Genomic DNA, 18,705 nt, shown 5'->3' with positions numbered 1-18,705 from the left:
GGTTCTCATTAAGACAGACCTCTGTTGGGTCATCCAGATAGGCCTGCACCACCAACTCAAGGTTCTCCAGGGTTGCTCCACTTTGCGTACAATCTGTGGCCTTTGCAGCAGTGGACCGAGCAAACCCTTGCTGAGTTAGCCAATCCGCTTCCGACAATATATTTTTTTGGCCTGGTGCAGGTGAGGATGATGACACGGTTGCAGGTGTAGTTAACGGCTGTGAGGGAAAGTGACGGCCACGGATTCAGAAGTGGAACTTGACGCCGGGTGGCCTGCTGATTCAGTTGTACTTGTGCTGTCTCCTTGAAATTTCTGCCTCTCTTTTTCAAACCGAGTGGCAGACACAGCGAGCCAATGTTTGTACTTTGAAACATCTGCTTCATCAAAAGGAATGAATGATTTGCTGGCCACTGCCTTTTTGTAATGTGGATCCAGAATAGTGGCACAAATGTAATGTTGTTCTGTATGTATGTTTTTAAGCCTTTCATTGTGAAGTAGGCGCCTTAATAACTTCTCCGCCAAATCATATGCTTCTCGCTTTTCAGCATGATCTCTGAACATTGAAGACACGTCCTTCAGTTGGTGCTCTAGCATGACCAACAATGGGATAGCTTTGCCCAAAGAACAGTCCTCCCTGCTGACTTCACGCGTGAAGATCTCAAAAGGACGAAGCATGTCTGTCAGGCTTGCAATTAGCTTCCATTCCTCCAACTCTAGCCTCATGTCTTTCTGAGTAGAACCCAGTTTGTAGACATACTCATGTATTACCCTCCACTGCTCAGACAGACGCTCAAGCATGTAAAAGGTTGAGTTCCAACGTGTTGCCACCTCCTGGATTAGTCCTTTGACTGGCAGTTTACGTTCATGTTGAATGCTTCTCAGCTGCTTCCGGGCCTTAAAAGAATGGCTGAAATGTGTGCAGATTCTTCGGCAGATGGTCAGTAATTTGATGACTGTGTCTTCTTTTTTCAAGAATTCTTGCACCACGATGTTAATACTGTGCGCCAAACACGGCACTCTGAAATATTCACCATCAGTCATGGCCCTAACTGTATTACTGCCATTATCCGTAGAAACATAACCAACTATTCGATTTCTTAGATGCAGCCATTCTTTGACCTTCCTGTTAACCCCTTCGACGCTGATGACGAGCTGGGCTCGTCATGAGGTAGCCTCCTGCTACGCTGATGACGAGCCCAGCTCGTCACGTAAAGTGCGCTTTTAAAAATCTCAGCGTACGAGCGGAATTCCGCCCGCACGCATGCGGTTAAACTCCTCCAAAAGGTTAGCTGCAGTGTGAGATTTCTCCATGGCAAACATGCCTACTGTTGCATGTTTGCGAGTAGCTTGAAAAACTTTCTCTGTGTCAACACCTGCTTGTTTTAACTGTTGTGTGACCTCTGCAAAAAAGACCCAGTGTGCAGTGATGCACATGTAATCAAGGGCTTGGCAACTGGTCCACACGTCTTTTGTCATGTGGATAGTGTGAACAGCACTCTTCAGAATAGCTGCGCCAATCACCTCCAGCACATCTTGATGTAGTGCTGGAACAGCAACCCTGGCAAAATAGGACCGGCTACGAACGTTCCATTTAGGGCAGACTGTTGCCACAAATTGAAGAAAACCCACCCCTTCCACGAAAGAGAAAGGGAGAATGTCCAACGCTAGCATTTTAGCCAGCTTTGCGTTATACAGACGTACCGTTGGGTGGTTGCGTTCAAATGGCGCATCCGACCAAAACATGCTGCTAATGGTGGGCTGGACCGTTTTACGTGATTATGATGATGATGATGCAGACTTCACACCAGTTAGGCTCATTGATTTAGTTTTTTGCATTGGTGTCTGTCCCAGACTCTTAGTGTGCCTCATACATGTTGCAGGGGTAGAGGGTGTGGGTGCTACCACTGCAGTGCTGCTGCCAGGGGTACTAGGTGTACCAGAAAAAATGTCGGTCGGTTCTTGACTTCCCCCCTGCACAATCAGCCCCTCGTCGTCAGCATCAGATGCAATGTGAATGGATAAATTTGGATCAGTTCTACTTTGGTTTTCCCGGATCTTTCTTAGGTGCGCCTCCCACCGGATAGTGTGGTGTTTTTGGAGATGACCTCTCTGGCCTCCGGTACCATAGTTGGTACCAAGCTTACCCCGACTAACTGATACTTTCAAATCGAACAAACAACCATATTTTCCGCCCTTTGGCTAACAGTAAAGAAGTCCCAAACTGGGGACTGGAAATGTCTGCTGGTGGTGGAGGTGCTACTTTGACTTTCAATGGCAGATGGAGTGGAGGATGGGTGTGGCTGAATTTGTTTCTGTTGTTCACTTACAGCACCACTACTTGAGGTAATGGAGGTCGAGCTGGATGGAGGTCCCTGCCGGCCTTCTGATGAGAAAATATGGAAGCTGTAGGTTGTGTTGGTGTTGTAGTTAACTGCGTTGGTGGTGGTACCAGTGCCACGCCGCACACATCCCGCTCAGCAGCCATTTGGGATAGGGTGAAAATGGCTGTCTGCTGCATGCCCGCTGGGGCTGGAGTGACGTCTGTGATGACTGGGTCGTCGTCAGACTGTTCATCAGCAGCAGAAGACACCACTTCTTGTTCGTCGTCATCGCACATAAGTCGAAGCCTTGCGGGGACCTTCCTTTTAGGCTTAGCTACCTTTGTCGGCTCATGGCGTGCCTCACTCTCAGACTGCATTTGTGGGTTCCAATCAGGATCAAGGTCATCAGAATGAAGAAGAACTTGTAGTAGTAGTAGCCCTCCTTGACCTTTTTCTTGCTGGGGAACTGGAAGACAATGGATCATCCTCAGGAGGAGTGGCTTCCTCGGATGATACCTCCACTTGAATATCAATTTCCTGATGTGCCCCTACTTCTGGAGGAACAAGCGTTGTAGGCAGTTGTGCCGCTCCATGAACCTCTAGTTGCACCTCTCCATGCACCTCTCCATGCGCCTCTCCATGCGCCTCTCCTTGCGCCTCTCCTTGCGCCTCTCCTTGCGCCTCTCCCTGCGCCTCTCCCTGCGCCTCTCCCTGCGCCTCTCCCTGCGCCTCTCCCTGCCCATGAACTTGCGCTTGTACTAGTTGCACCTGTGGTTGTCGTTGCGGATGTGGTTGCTGAACATTCGTCAGCTGAGTTACACCCGGCGTTGATTGGATGGTACTTTCTTGTGATGAGCCAATATCACTGGTCGATGGTGATTGAACAACCAAAGTGGCTGCCGCAGCAGCACTCATGGTCTTGGACCTAACTTGGCATGGTGGCACTGAGCCCAATGAAGCGGAGGTGCTGCTTCCAGCTTGGTCCCCGGCGGACACCGCTGCTGCTACAGGCGTAGTTTTTTTTCCCCAAAAATGGTGTCGGTGGTCACACCAGTCTCCTTGGTAGCTGGTGCCACTTGCTTCTTCTGCTCCTTCTTACTGGCAGTGGCACTGGCAACTTTTTTCGCTGAGGCGCTACTGCCACCTTTCTTTGGGGCCATCTTCTTCAGATGTCAGAACAGCAGGCCGCAGTTGCACAAGTTGCAGAGTTGTCTTGTCTGTGACCACACGTGACGTCACGTGACGTTGTGCTGCACACACCGCTGCAGGACTTCTTCCTGGCACTGGTGGTTCTCTTGTGCACCTAAAAGCAACGGAAGCCAGAGGAACATCAGTTAAACACAACAAAAAGTCGAAAAGCACACAAAAATCACCACAATCCAATGCCATCCATGCCTTCAATGATGTTTAAATTCAAGACACCCCACAGAAAGACTAGGCCCATGCACCACTCACTACACCTGGGCATAATGGTTGAAAGCAAGGCAAACTGGGTGCAGGCCTGAGCACACTGCCTGGCTTCAAAATGCCCCCTTGACCCCCACCACATGGCCAGGCCCTGCCTGGACCAGGCCTCAAAATGGCCACCACCCACATGGCCAGGCCCCAACAACACCCCAAAAAGTCAAAAAGCACACAAAAATCACCACAATCCAATGCCACCCATGCCCTCAATGATGTTTAAATTCAAGACACCCCACAGAAAGTTTAGGTCCATGCACCACTCAGTACCCCAGGGCATAATGGTTGAAAGCAAGGCAAACTGGGTGCAGGCCTGAGCACACTGCCTGGCTTCAAAATGGCCCCTTGACCCCCACCACATGGCCAGGCCCTGCCTGTACCAGGCCTCAAAATGCCCCCCCCACATGCCCAGGCCCCAACAACACATCAAAAAGTCGAAAAGCACACAAAAATCACCACAATCCAATGCCATCCATGCCCTCAATGATGTTTAAATTCAAGACACCCCACAGAAAGACTAGGCCCATGCACCACTCACTACACCTGGGCATAATGGTTGAAAGCAAGGCAAACTGGGTGCAGGCCTGAGCACAGTGCCTGGCTTCAAAATGGCCCCTTGACCCCCACCACTTGGCCAGGCCCTGCCTGGACCAGGCCTCAAAATGGCCCCCACCCACATGGCCAGGCCCCAACAACACCCCAAAAAGTCGAAAAGCATACAAAAATCACCACAAACCAATGCCATCCATGCACTCAATAATGTTTAAATTCAAGACACCCCACAGAAAGACTAGGTCCATGCACCACTGAGAACCCCTGGGCATAATGGTTGAAATCAAGGCAAACTGGGTGCAGGACTGAGCACACTACCTGGCTTCAAAATGGCCCCTTGACCCCCACCACATGGCCAGGACCTGCCTGTACCAAGCCTCAAAATGGCCCCCACCCACAGGGCCAGGCCCCAACAACACCCCAAAAAGTCGAAAAGCACACAAAAATCACCACAATCCAATGCCATCAATGCCCTCAATGATGTTTAAATTCAAGACACCCCACAGAAAGACTAGGCCCATGCACCACTCACTACACCTGGGCATTATGGTTGAAAGCAAGGCAAACTGGGTGCAGGCCTGAGCACACTGCCGGGCTTCAAAATGGCCCTTGACCCCCACCAAATGGCCAGGCCCTGCCTGGACCAGGCCTCAAAATGCCCCCCACCCACATGGCCAGGCCCCAACAACACCCCAAAAAGTCGAAAAGCACACAAAAATCACCACAATCCAATGCCATCCATGCCCTCAATTATGTTTAAATTCAAGACACCCCACAGAAAGACTAGGCCCATGCACCACTCACTACACCTGGGCATAATGGTTGAAAGCAAGGCAAACTGGGTGCAGGCCTGAGCACACTGCCTGGCTTCAAAATGGCCCTTGACCCCCACCACATGGCCTGGCCCTGCCTGGACCAGGCCTCAAAATGGCCCCCACCCACATGGCCAGGCCCCAACAACACCCCACAAAGTCGAAAAGCACACAAGAATCACCACAATCCAATGCCATCCATGCCCTCAATGATGGTTAAATTCAAGACACCCCACAGAAAGTCTAGGTCCATGCACCACTGAGTACCCCAGGGCAAAATGGTTGAAAGCAAGGCAAACTGGGTGCAGGCCTGAGCACACTGCCTGGCTTCAAAATTCCTCTTGACCCCCACCACATGGGCAGGCCCTGCCTGGACCAGGCCTATAAATGGCCCCCACCCACATGGCCAGGCCCCAACAACACCCCAAAAAGTAAAAAAACACACAAAAATCACCACAATCCAATGCCATCCATGCCCTCAATGATGTTTAAATTCAAGACACCTCACAGCCAGACTAGGTCCATGCACCACTCACTACACCTGGGCCTACTGGCTAGTGAGGCTTTACAGGCACCCAAAATTAAAAAATCAACATATAACAGCTAAAATTCCATGACATAAATGAGAATTAAGTTTAAAAAAAATCACAGAAACAGTTGTATCATGCACCCATGACTAACCCTGGGCCTACTGGATACTGTGGCTACCCACAATATATATTTTTTTTAAGTTGTGAAAAAAGTTTTAAAACTGTAGTTGCCTCAACTGCAATGCCCCAAACAAACAACACCAATTTACTTGTAAAATCTCAAGTCCAAAAGTGATCCAAACTCCAAAGTCCAAAAAGTCCTCAAATACAAAGGAGCCTTCTGGACAGGAACAGGAAGTTGGAGACTCTGGGGCACTTCCTTCCTCCCACCCCCCCCCCAAAAAAAATGGACTCCTTGCAGCAAAAACTGCAGCCAAATGTCAATCTGAGGAGTTATTCTGATCAAAATCATCAATTTCACAAGGGTTATGCTTCCTGCAGTGGATTTCTTGTGCATTATTGCAATTTTTGCAATTTCGGGAACGCGAGCTGTTCAAATCTCCCGCCGGAAGTCAGCTGCGCGCCGCATCTACGTGTTCGCCATTTTTTACTCCCGCAATGCGTGATCGCGGGCCTTTATGACGTACTCGCGTTGTCATGTCTCGCTGTGCAAGATGGCGAGCTGTGATGACGTAATTGCGTTCGAAAAACTCTCGCGCGATCGCGCAGCAAGATCGAAAATGGCGCAGCACACGCAAACCGGGAGAAAAACAACTCGCCGGACTCAGAATGACGGTAAGTCAACGCCGTGCGCGTAATTGTATTTTTCAAGCGCGACCAAGCAAAATAATCCGCAGCTTGCGAATTTGCGGATTTTTGGGCAAATTGGCGCGATTCGCGGATCGCGAAATTGACAAAAATCCGCAAATTCGCCCGCGAAACTGATTTTACGCCCATACTTACTTGACACCCATCTTAGGGGCATTCGTTGTCATAACAGCTCCCACTAGCATTTCAGTGTTCGTGAAGCATGTGCTCTGCTTCTCTAACGACCAACAATGTTGATCTGTGTTTTCAAGCATGCCACTTACAGTTCTTTCTATGACTCATCATCATGCATTACAACAGGTTTATCTTTTCATAGTCTTTTCAGTAGTTAATGTATGTGTATATGATGAATAAACACTTTTTACAAATAATGATTGCATCAAGTCAACTGTATTTACCTTTTTTTGCAATTATGACTGTGAATTACAGCCACACTTGCCCCGACCTTTTTTTAGGTTTTTGGAACCTTTCTCGAGTGCGCCGAGGATAAGTTCACACTAGCTCCTCCCAAAATTCGGGTAAGCTTTGGAACATCCTTTCCATAATTACCGTCGCCACTGCATTTTTATGAACTATATCAATTGGCACTTATTCAAGGAGTGTTATTGTAATGTCTTTCATGCTTGTCATGAACACCTTTTTTGTTTATAGTGACGCAGCTGAACATCAGACCACCACGACTGATGTACCAATTCATCAGTTGGTTGTATCCTTTTCACACATATCGAAGTTGGTACGGTGTTGAGTTTTCATGCACTTTTCTTTTAATTTGGTCCTGAAGAAAGCCACAGCACCTCTGCGGAGGGCACCAAGACTGAAACATGTCGATCCTATGACCACACCCAACCATTCAAGGTTGAATTTTCCAGGCATGGATCACACACCAATTTTAGCCCTGACCCCCGGATGTTCCAATAAAATTGAGTATTAACGTACCAGGGACTTCGTTTTAACTTCACATCCACAATCCTTTACACCCCCCCTCCACATCTGAAGATTTTAGTATACCTCTTGTCACCTACAACTAAAACATCCTTGAGCTCCTCCCTCACAGTGAGGGGGTTGTAGCCCGCACTGTGACCAGGCTCACAGTGTAAGGAGGTTCCCGATGATGAAGCATGACACCCACGGGTGGGCAAGAGAATTCGTCCTATAAAAGGGAACCCCCCCCCCCACTCGTCTCCTTTTTGTTTTTGACCCAGGATGACCTGTTTTTGTGTTGTTAGATTACATTGTAGGGGAGTCACCCCTTGCTGGTCGGTAAATCTCCTCAGGTCTTCTGTGTGTATACATGCATTAGAATGCAAGACAGAAATGCTAAAGATATTACTTGTATGAATTTTGATTCTCTAATACAATAATTATTTTATTTCAAAGATCTGTTGTGAGTCCTTTATTGGACATTTAATATATTTTCTTATAAACTGTGATTGGGCGTTGGCTACAAATGAATGGTCCTCATTTGGCAGACCAAATAGTGAGTTATCTTAGATTCCATTCCTTACTACGATGGGGAAAGTTCAATCAGAGGACCAATGCCTCTGGGATATAGTAAGTAGATTTGAAAAGAATAGAACTCGGTGCATGATGCCTCTCATGTTAAGTGCTTGCGCTGCCACAGGATATTGCTTTGTATTGATTTTAAAGCTGTGCATGCAAATGTTGAAAAACTTGGTTGAAAAAGAGATGTTCAAACTACCTTGGGTAGTGGTATTTTTCCCCCAAAAGCATGGTTCATCAAGTGTGAAGCTGCTGCACCTGCTCTCAATGCTGATGTTTGCTAGACTCATGTTTAGGAGAATACAAAGTTGCTTTGGATATCAATTTCTTCCACATGGAAAATGTTACATCTTTGCACATAAGGCTGCCAAAAGCAAATCTGAGAAGGTGAACTAAGAATGGCATTTGGCCTGGGAGTTCATATCTTATCTCAGCGTTAAAATTAGGAATGGAACGTTGCTGTAGGTATGTTAGGCATAGGAGGTACATCAACCCTTTCACTAAAAGCATCATATTCTATAAAAAAAATAGGAAAAAAGGGGTGTGACTCTAAGTCTGCAACATTAAAAAACAGCAACTAATGGTCTATATTCTACTAACCTTTTTAAATAATATAAGTATGATGATGCAACATTCAGCAAACGTAACCCAGTGATTAGGAGCTTATTCAAGCAAGCCAGTTATTTGCATTGCATTGTAATAAACACACTGTTCCAGATGAGGTTCGGAGTCACATGTAAATCTTTAAAGACAATCTTGAAATAAACCTGAAAAGACCAATCCATCCTCACTGATGTTTTTAATATGCATTGTATGACTTTCTTCAGCTATCTAAATTAGCTCTAGGAACTATTATGGCAAAAGGGAAATAGACATATTTAATCCCGTAATTAATTGTTAATTACTCCATTTATGCCATGTGGTAAAGCATTGCCAGAAAAGGGAAGTCAAATTTGAGAGAAAAAAACGGATTGGGCGCCATCAAGACTATATGTTGGGATGGATAAAGGTTACCTCCATGGCTCTGAGATATCATGTGTGCCTTCTTAGAAGGCCTGGTTAGCAAGCTGTGGTGTTTTCTTATCCTCCATGTCTACACCCACACACACACTTCAATCATGCATGTGCGCTGGAACGTTTATGTGATGTGGAATGAGACTCAGAGAGGGGCTCTGTGGATGTGAAGGCACACTGAGTGTTCCTCCCCTTTTTAGCAAATTTACTACAAGCATCTCCCCAGGCTGTAGCACACGGTCACTGATGGCAGGGAAACAACTGCAGTAAAGGCTAGGTTGTTTTTGCTATTGCCTAGTTTGGAGGTGCAGTCTAATAATTCTACTGCATTTTAAATTGTTCGGCCAATCAGGTTCCTTCACACATCAAAACGAGGAATGAATGTTGCATGTTCATCTACTAGAGCCTTGTAGATGTTGCGTGTGTGTGTTGCCTAGCAGTGAAGAATGCATGTGGAAAATGAAACAGTGCATGTGGCTACAGCCACAGTGAGTTCCATTTTTTTACAGACATATATATCCATGATACCTAAGAGGGAGGCTTTCAGGGGTAGCCCAAACCTCGAATAGATATGTGAGGTATTCCCTGAGAAAATTACAGCAATTTCTTTCTGTAGGTCAAACTTTTGGGTTCTGCTAAAATTAAGAAAGAAGAGATAGGGTACCCCTGAAGCTAGTGGATTTCCACTACCCTTCTTTGTCCATTGGTCCCTGGAAGAGGCTACCCACACACCGGTTAACAGGCAATTAAATGGAGCGCCTCACCTGACTTTGTACTCTTCTTTTGAGTTGCACCTGAGAGTAGATTGCCAGCTCCCCCTCTCTTCCTGCTCACACTTGTCAGAGAGACCATGGCTGGACTAGTCACATAACTGAACTGCTAGAATACACAAGGGCTGTCTGCAACTTGAATATGAAGATGAGGCAGTACCTTCCAGACAGTGTGCCAAAATGTGCTGACCAAAACCCTAGTCAGACATCAATGGCAACTTGGAGATTTCTATGAACTCCAGGATTGACATACTCACGGCTAGCTCTTCTTTGCAGGTTCAGGACAAGTAACCTTGGGAAGACTCTCTGAACCTGCTAGAAGGGCTGCATTCGTTCTGCTTTGGTGGAGAGATCAAACTGAATGGTCAGTATGGACACCGAACATGTCACTGAACGAAGAAGATGCTGATTGGGAGAAGATGTGAGAAGCTGATGTGAAGCTGACAAATAATGTAGGCTTAACCTGCATTGAGAGGCTGCAATCAGGGTTGTAGGCCAACCAGATGTGTCTCCCTTGTGAACGTGGTATCAACACTGAAGAGGGTGTCCAGGAATTCATCCCTAAAAGAATTCACCTTTGAGACTTAGAGGCTGAAAGAACTAATGCGCTGAAGCACCTTCGTTCATTGACATGGGCAGACTTTTAAGAATCTCTATGTGACAAGAACAATCCAACCAACAACGTTGGAGTTTTAGTACTGTGACCCAAGGTGGGCACCTGCTTGTTTGGAATGATTTGAGACTAGGCATGAGGAAGACCCAAACAGAAAGAACCCTGCAACAGTGTGCTCTGATGCCACTACACACCTCCATCAGACTTGTTGTAGCACTGCTGTGGCCTACTTTTAGTTACGGGCGATGTACAGCATGAAGTTTAACTATGCTGATTGGGTCGATGCCCTAACTGAAGTATCCTCATATTGTGGACAATGCCTAGTAAGGGTGTGCACAATGTGTGTAATTTGGTTTCTCATAAATATGCAAACATTTGGCAAAAATACATCAAATTATGGGTAATTATGTGAAATGTAAATATGTCATTTCAGAGTTACATTTTAGCCGGAAATGCATCCTCACGTCACTTTTTGGAGCAAGAATGCATTTAAACAAAGAACTGCAAGCAACAGTCACTAGCAACAGTTGTTTATGTGTGTTTGCGTTAATTTTGTACAGTGAATCACATGCTTTGCTGTATATTTTTACTGCAAATGGCACATAATTATGCAAAGTGAGCCAAAGGAGTAATTTTGGGAATTTCACGTAACAAGTGTAAAACATAATTTCCCAAATTATGTGAATTACAACCGCTTAATAAGAAATGTCCCCAGGCCAAATGCCTAGTGGACACAATTGAAGGAAGGCGACTGCCCCTGCCTGCGGCACACACAGGCAGCACCCATGCGGGTACATCAAAAAGTTCACTGTAGAAGGTACTGTGACATTGTTCTCACAGGGTACAGGCCAGTGTATTTCTGAAGATTTGCTGCTGCGTAAGTTACCTGTGACTTCGGTCCTTTTTGAAGGGCGTACGATTGAAATATGTAGATCGACCTGGTGCATTTGTTCCATAAAGAAAAAATCCATGAGAGACATTAGAAAATACGCGTGTCGCTATACGGAGTGACTAAGAACTCCACTCCATTGATATTTAAATCGTTGTCCTAACGTTCAGTGAAGAAAATAAGGAATAAACACTGATATGCCGTTCCGGACAGATCTGATTATCTTCGTGGAAGCAAACCTGTATGACATTTTGAAATACAGTTGCTCTTTTCCTCCTCAGGGGTCAACTTTTGTATATCTGTATTGTCCTGAAGATGGTCTCTGAACTTGAAAGATAGAGACCGAAACGTCGACCTACGCTTTTTCCTCTATTAATTTGTGTATTTTATTCCTAAAGAGGAAAAGTGATACAAAATGTTACAGTGATGGTGTTATTTAATTGTATATGCTTTTCCTTCTTGTTACATTGTACATATACATTTTCAGTACCCTTTTCAAATTCATAAAGTGAATACTTTTTATATACACCGGTTTCTGTGCTATTTTGCTTCATTTAATTTAATTTATATTTATGGTAAAAGTTGTGAATTGTTATGCTATTTTTTAGCTAGGGTCAGAATAATACAGGCCTGAGATTCATTTCTTATTACAATTTGAGAATCTAATTGCACTTAAATAAAATCCCTTGAAGGCAACCCTTCCTTATCATTTATATAGCCCAAGCCCTCAAGGGTATACTGGGTTTCCCACTTTGTGTACAATATCAGAGTAACCAGATCGCCTGGCAATATCCACTTTCAAGCACCGTAACGCTCCCCTCACACAGAGCCATGGGGCAGTCTACTACACAAGAAATGGCTGCCCAGTAGTATAGTGATGGCACTGCTTACATTAGTTCCCGAATAACCGCTCTTTGCTACACTGCACACAGTAATCGTTTTTTAGTGTGTGTGATAAGTATTTTCTTTTTTACAAATCAAACTTCTAGCTGAGCAGTGATCTATAATTTGCCCCCAAGTGGCTGTTGAGTTTTGAGTCTCCAAACCATGCCGCTTCTCTGAGTAATCCTTGGACTACACAACTTCAAGTTTGCTGCCCTAAGAGTTCAGTGCTAGAGGGGTGTACTTAATGATCAGGTCTGAACCATATAATAAGATTAAACCTCTGGACACCAGTGGCAAACAGCTCTGGTTGATACAATCTGAACCCAGTAACCCATGAGTTCCCTGGCGCTCCGGAAATAGTTAACACCCATAAATATAATTAAAAAACAGGTTTGTTTCAGACATATCAGTTAACTCCACCCTCATTCTTCTAAAAAATAAAAAAACTAAGGGGTATATTACCAACAACTAGCGATAATTTTTGTCTCTAACTTGTTTAGAGACAAAAATTATCGCCGCACATCGGCGATTTTTATCGCAGATAAACCTTGCTATTAGCAAGGTTTATCGCAAATGCGATAAAAAACGGCCGCAATGCATGAATATCGCTGAAAAGTGAGCGATATTCATGCATTATCGAGCAAATGCTCTTAGCCATGTTATCCACCTCCCATTGGATAACATGGTGAAGAACTGCTCAGGGCAGGTGTTAGCTTTTGGAGATATTCGCGCTTAGCGCGAATATCTCCAAAAGTTGGTAATAGGAGATAGCGATGTTAGCGACTGTTTCCAGTCGCTAACATCTTGGCACGCCCACTTTGCATGTCATTAGTGATAAATATCACTGACATGCAAAGCGGGGCCCAAGATGGTCGCTATCTCCTATTAGCTGTCACTAACTGGTGTTAGCGACAGCTTGGTAATAGGGAGATAATTTTATCTCCGCTTTCTTGGCTTTTAAAGCCAAAAAAGCGGAGATAAACCCCTTGATAATATACCCCTAAATACATAATAATAAGTTAGTAATTTGTCTTTCCCACATTCATTTAAATATCCGTCTACCAGTGGCATGAATATTTGACAGGGGTGGACCGTAAACTCTGCTCCGCCAATCGAATTTGCGGAGTTTTGCTGCTCCACTTGAGCACGGAGTTCAGCAAAGAAACTCCACCAACTGCAGGCAGAGCAGAGTTTACTGGCGCACGATCACCCCTACTCCTGAGCGCTTGAGAAGTGGAGTATATTTGAAGATTTCGCTTTTCAGTTACTCGTGAGATCAGCATGCTGGATAATAAGTGTGTATTCCTTCGGGAATACCATAGTACAAAGCTGGTCAGATTCTAAAAAGAGGCCTGTCCCACAGTGCTCTGGCTGTGAAGAGGTCCGAGCCCTCGGATAACCTCGCTCTGCAGCCTCGAGGCAGATGGACTGCAGCGGTCTGGTGCGTGACTGTTCAACCAACCAGTAAAGTGAAGAGTACAACAAGGCTGTGGTTCGCAGCAAGAACATCCCCAATAAACCTGGAGCCGTGAGAGCGGAGTTCTGCGAGACTCCACAAACACCTCGGAGACCAGGAGTTTATGTTGCTGTGTTCCAGGTGGCAGATCCTTTTCTGGTCAACTGGAAGTCCCAAGGGCTGCTGGATGCCAAGACGTGAGCCGCGTGTGCGGCAGTGCAGGGCTGGCACGAGTAGAAGCAGTCTGAGCTCTCTCAAGAATGCCTCACGAGACGTGGTGAGCTTTTACCAGTGGAAGCAGCTCTGCTTCAGCTGTGCCCAGGTCTCGCGCAAAGAGGAAGCTGATCAGGCCGGGCAGGAGCCCCTGGGCTCCATAGGATCCTCAGTCTGTCATGGACATGCATTACTCCATGCTCTTCTACCAGAGGGGGATCATATGCACTACCACTACCAATCAGAACCGATCCAAACCACAAAACATTCCGTAAGAATCTGAAAACTTGGCTCTTTTAGACCCCGGTCAACCTTCTACCCAATCTTCTCAAGATCTTCTGCAAGCGCTATGAGACCTATCGGCGATTTACGCGCTATATACATTTAAATACAAATACAAATGTCACTTTCTTGCCGATTGGGATAGCACTTTATCTGGGAATAAAACAATGCAAAGAATGAGGCACTGTTAAAGCCAAACCTGAGAGGGAAACCCGTACCGGCGCACCCGGTGAGGCAGCATTAATCCGATGATTGTATTATCACTTTTGCAGGCATAAATAAATGCTTTCCATTTCTGTACTGCCTCCTTTGCCTTTCCCTAAAATGGCACGCACTAGCACTCCAGTTCTCTTGACTGGGGGTGGATGTTTGATTTAATCCACATTCCGTTTATCCTTTGTGCGTCTTTTGCTTCCTCGCTCTACTCCGGAGACGTCACAGGAGACCTGACGTGCTCAATAAATATGGATCTGTTATTAAGATTATTGACACCTTAAGTGGAAAGGGCTTGCTCTTACTCCTGTGGAAGGATGTGAAGGAAGTTTGTGAATCATGGCCTTTTTGGCAACAGAAAGGGTTCTATGTAGGGGTGGCCGAGTAATACTCCACCTGCTCTCTGAACTCCACGGAATTCAGTGGAGTTTTTCGCTAACTCCATGTAATTCCACGGAGTGAAACTCAGCGAGCTCCACACAAGTCTAATTTTTGATAGTCAAAAAGGAAAGTTACTCAAGATTTTTTTCTTGTTGTTTGTCTCGAAGATTCAGGCATACACATAGATGACATGTGGGTACATTAATTAGGGTTATATAGTCAAAGGTCCACAATCATCCTGGATTGCCTTAGCCAAGAGCAATGGTTACCATTTGAAGTCCTGAAAATAACTAAGGACTCATATTTCATTCAAGGTGGTTTGCAAATGTGGTTTGGTCAAGTAACTATGGGCTCTCCTGTTCATTAAGCAATGTTTTCCCACCTTTTTTGGAGAAATGGCAGTGGGAGATTGTTCAAATGTTAGATTTGTCTACTAATTAGGTAATCATCACATGAGTGCAGAATATGTTCAAGAAGTTATTTATTTGAGGTCTGTCATAAAGCATTACATTCTTTATAAATATGCTGCATGTTGAGAGCTACAGTACAGTTTATTTATAGCATAAGTCATAATCAGTGCACAATTGCGTAATCTCTCCGCTTTTCTTAGCGGCACCCTCAGTAATTATTGGTGGTTGATGCATTGCAACTGTAATGCAACTGGTGCTACCCGGGAACATCCCTAACCCACTGCCTGCCTACATGGCCAGGATGGCAACTCTTTGAGCTATTAGGTTGCTTCTGAAATATGCAATGATCTTTAGGAACAAGTTAAATCCTCTGCAAAACCAATTCAGTGTTTGATCCTTCTAAAGTCAGTAAAGTAATGTCCATTAATGTGAGTAATAGCAACACCTTTATTTAAATCACCTAGAAATGGCACAACAGTGGTATACAGTGCTATATAAAAACAAGGTATTATTATTATACTTAGAAATCCATAAAGGGTTGGCAGGTGGCTGTGCTACATTTTCGTGCCTTTTTTCTCTCTATAGCTTATATAGATCAGGCAGCATTTTAGCTTGGGATCTGCAAAGTCTAACATGGCAGTACTCCAAAAGAGCATTTGTTCTCCATAGCATTACAACTTTTTACAATCCATAGTCAAAGATTACAGTGTGCACTTGTAAAAAGAAAGGATGTACATTTCATGGTAACATAGCTCAATGTGTTTCAGATGATAACAAACTCCTGCATTCAGCTATGGTAGAGAACAGTCTTTCATCAACACCTGAACACAATGAGCAGAGTCATCCTACTGGCAAATACCTACACGTTGCTAAAAAAAAAAAAAAAAGTCAAACATCAGTAACCAAAAAAAGAGGTGCAAAACTAATTCTAGAAGTTTTGTGTACCAAGTGTAACATTTTAAATAAACATGCCATACAAAATGTATCAATTTCTGTAGAAAAATAAAAAAGCTGACAAACAACTACATTCTTTCAACGCACCACGGAAACACTTTAGTATTTTACTCGTATGAAAATGTTAACAAGAAAAATAAATATTGACCTGCCATCTAATTTACAAGGCAAAATAGACTCCCCAGCGTCTCATTCTCTAAAAACATTTGCATATGCTGTAGATCTACTTAGAAAGAAACATGGCAGTTACAAAAACACACAAACCGAAACCCTTACTGCACCGCACTGTATTTAATGGCTTAGTCGCTCCTCTATGTACATGTTGAGAATAGTATTCAACAAAGAGTTAGTTACTTTGTTTTTAAAAATTCACTAAAGCTTATGGGCATCTTTAATTCCCCAAAAAATAATATGCACATCTACTGACTTGGATCCCTTAGTTTTTACTCTAAGACCTGACCCAAATCCTTCTTTTTCCAACTCAATGAGGTGTAAGTAACTAAATAGGGCGCCCGTAGAAAGATGGGTAGAGTTTGGGGCAAGGAGCAAGAAGGGCCGCCATTGGCAAATGCACAAAGACACTTTCTTGTTTGTCAGTTACTCATGCGTCATGAGTCTAGGTTCTGACCTTTCAGTGTATGCCCATTTTGTAGTTCAGAACTTTATTGGTCCCTGTCATGGCAGTCAGGTATTTTCAGCCACTACCTGGACAACTGCATCTGGTTCTCTGACACAGTACGACCATGGAGTAAAGACTAACGTGATCTACTTCCCGGATTGGTGAAGGCTCTATTGCTCACTCAGAGAGCATGAAGGGTGCTATATTTACATAAACCTCCATTTTGTATTTCTGCTGGCCTTCAATTAAAAAGTAAAGGCACTTTCAACAGTAATAGTATATTTAAATGAAATAATCTCACGCCAATCAAAAATCACTCACTTTACTATTAGGCTAGAGAAACATTTTTGAGGTCTTCTGCGCTCTGGAACATATTAGTTGAATAGTTTTTTATGTATTAAGGATAAAGACTACGGACACCATGGTACCCCCCAGGGCTACTCAGTGAAAGAGTGTTGGGCTTTACAGACATATACATTTAATCTCTCTGTCTCAAAGCACTATGACTTGATGTAACGTAAAATGCTGATGTAGTTGATGTAATTGCAGGCCAACCGAAAATATACCAGCTACACATTTCCAGAAATGATAGCTATATGTAACTGATTTGCTGAAAAACATTCTATAATCCCTAATCCCCTCCTTGTATGCCTCTAAAAAATTGTTAAGTAGAACTAAGACTCCATTTGGCATTGCATGAAATGCTCTTTGTTTTAGCAATTGCACTCATTCACTTGGTTTTTAAAGCACTAAAAACCATACAAAGACACACCTAAGCACTAGTGGAGCCGTGGTGAAAATGGAAAGGATTGCAGGGCTTTCCCAAACGGCAGGCGTTGTTCAATATGTCTCTTGTACAGTCACAGGTACAATTGTAGTACACTTGCAAGCAGTGCCATGTTGATGTATAGGCTCAAATGTCATGTTGATTCATGTTACAACTTCAGGAAACTTTTATATATGAGAATAGCTTTGGTGTATCATGGTCCAGTATTTCGCCAATATCCAGAATGTTCAGGATTGACTTTAGGTCACTATTTTTTAGGTTCCCCTTGATGTACAGGACAGCTCCAACTTGATTTTTGCTGTAAAAGTATAATAAAAACGAAAGATGTTAGACTTCAAAATCTTAACGTAGCACAGTTGCTGAGGAACAGATATATTTAATCAGAACTATAAAAAACTCAAATACGAGCATGATAGGCGTGTATGCCAATTTGATGATTTAATCACTCGATAAATTCCATGTTAGTAAATTCAAGCAGTTGAATGGCATTTTGTTTAATGATTATTTTAACAAATGGACAAATAGTCACTCAGCAAAAAGGCAGGATGAAAGAAATCTAATGTGCTTGGTATTGATCCTAGGTTGGGGGATGGAAATAAAAAGTTAAACATTTTTTCCAATTTGTACATTTACTACTTTTGGCTATTTACCATATCTGAGTTAAAATGTACTACAAATTGTAGATTTGCATGTCTTCGCCCAATGATAGAGTGTGGAGCGAAATTTTTGAGTTTAATGTCACTACAACCAAAAAAGACACAAAACAGTAGCAAATGTACTCAAGCTCAGATTTGGTACATCAGCACACTTGGCCAACCACTGCTTCTGTAACTCCTTCCCATAGAAAATAACAGAGGCAGGGACTTAAAATAGAACATTCATAGGAACTAATGGTGAAAGTAATTAGTTTATTTATTAAGCTAGTTGTAAAAAATAGGTATACATTTGTTTAATGTTAAAAATGATAAATTAAAATACATATTTTATAATAAAATAATTCAATCAAATTTTCAATTTAAAGATACATGTAACTAATTTAAAAACACATAATTAAATTCATTGTAATCGATTCTATGCATATCTTTTTGTAATTTGTAATACATAATAAGTACATACAACCATTTTACTTCAGGTGGGATTTTTATGGTTATATAAAACAACACAATGCATTATCTAGACTGAAAAAAGATGGAATTTGGATCAAGTCAACTGACA

At 43.6% G+C, this 18,705-nt stretch overlaps 1 protein-coding gene across 2 annotated transcripts in view; it reads right to left on the bottom strand.

The window, feature by feature from the left end:
- Positions 1–15,184: 15,184 nt before the first annotated feature.
- The window catches only part of LOC144781402 (tumor necrosis factor alpha-induced protein 2-like), a 201,641-nt gene continuing 198,120 nt past the window's right edge, over positions 15,185–18,705 (bottom strand). For both annotated transcript variants that reach the window (XM_078660232.1, XM_078660231.1), the window contains exon 12: positions 15,185–17,788. In XM_078660232.1, the coding sequence (XP_078516358.1) occupies positions 17,647–17,788 (142 nt within the window). In that variant the 3' untranslated portion in view covers positions 15,185–17,646. The remainder of the gene's footprint in view (positions 17,789–18,705) is intronic.

Source organism: Lissotriton helveticus, chromosome 9 (genome assembly GCF_964261635.1).
Source record: "Lissotriton helveticus chromosome 9, aLisHel1.1, whole genome shotgun sequence".
NCBI classification, from domain to species: domain Eukaryota; kingdom Metazoa; phylum Chordata; class Amphibia; order Caudata; family Salamandridae; genus Lissotriton; species Lissotriton helveticus.
The sequence above is the reverse complement of the archived record's forward strand: the minus strand, read 5'-3'. Positions and strand labels throughout refer to the sequence as shown.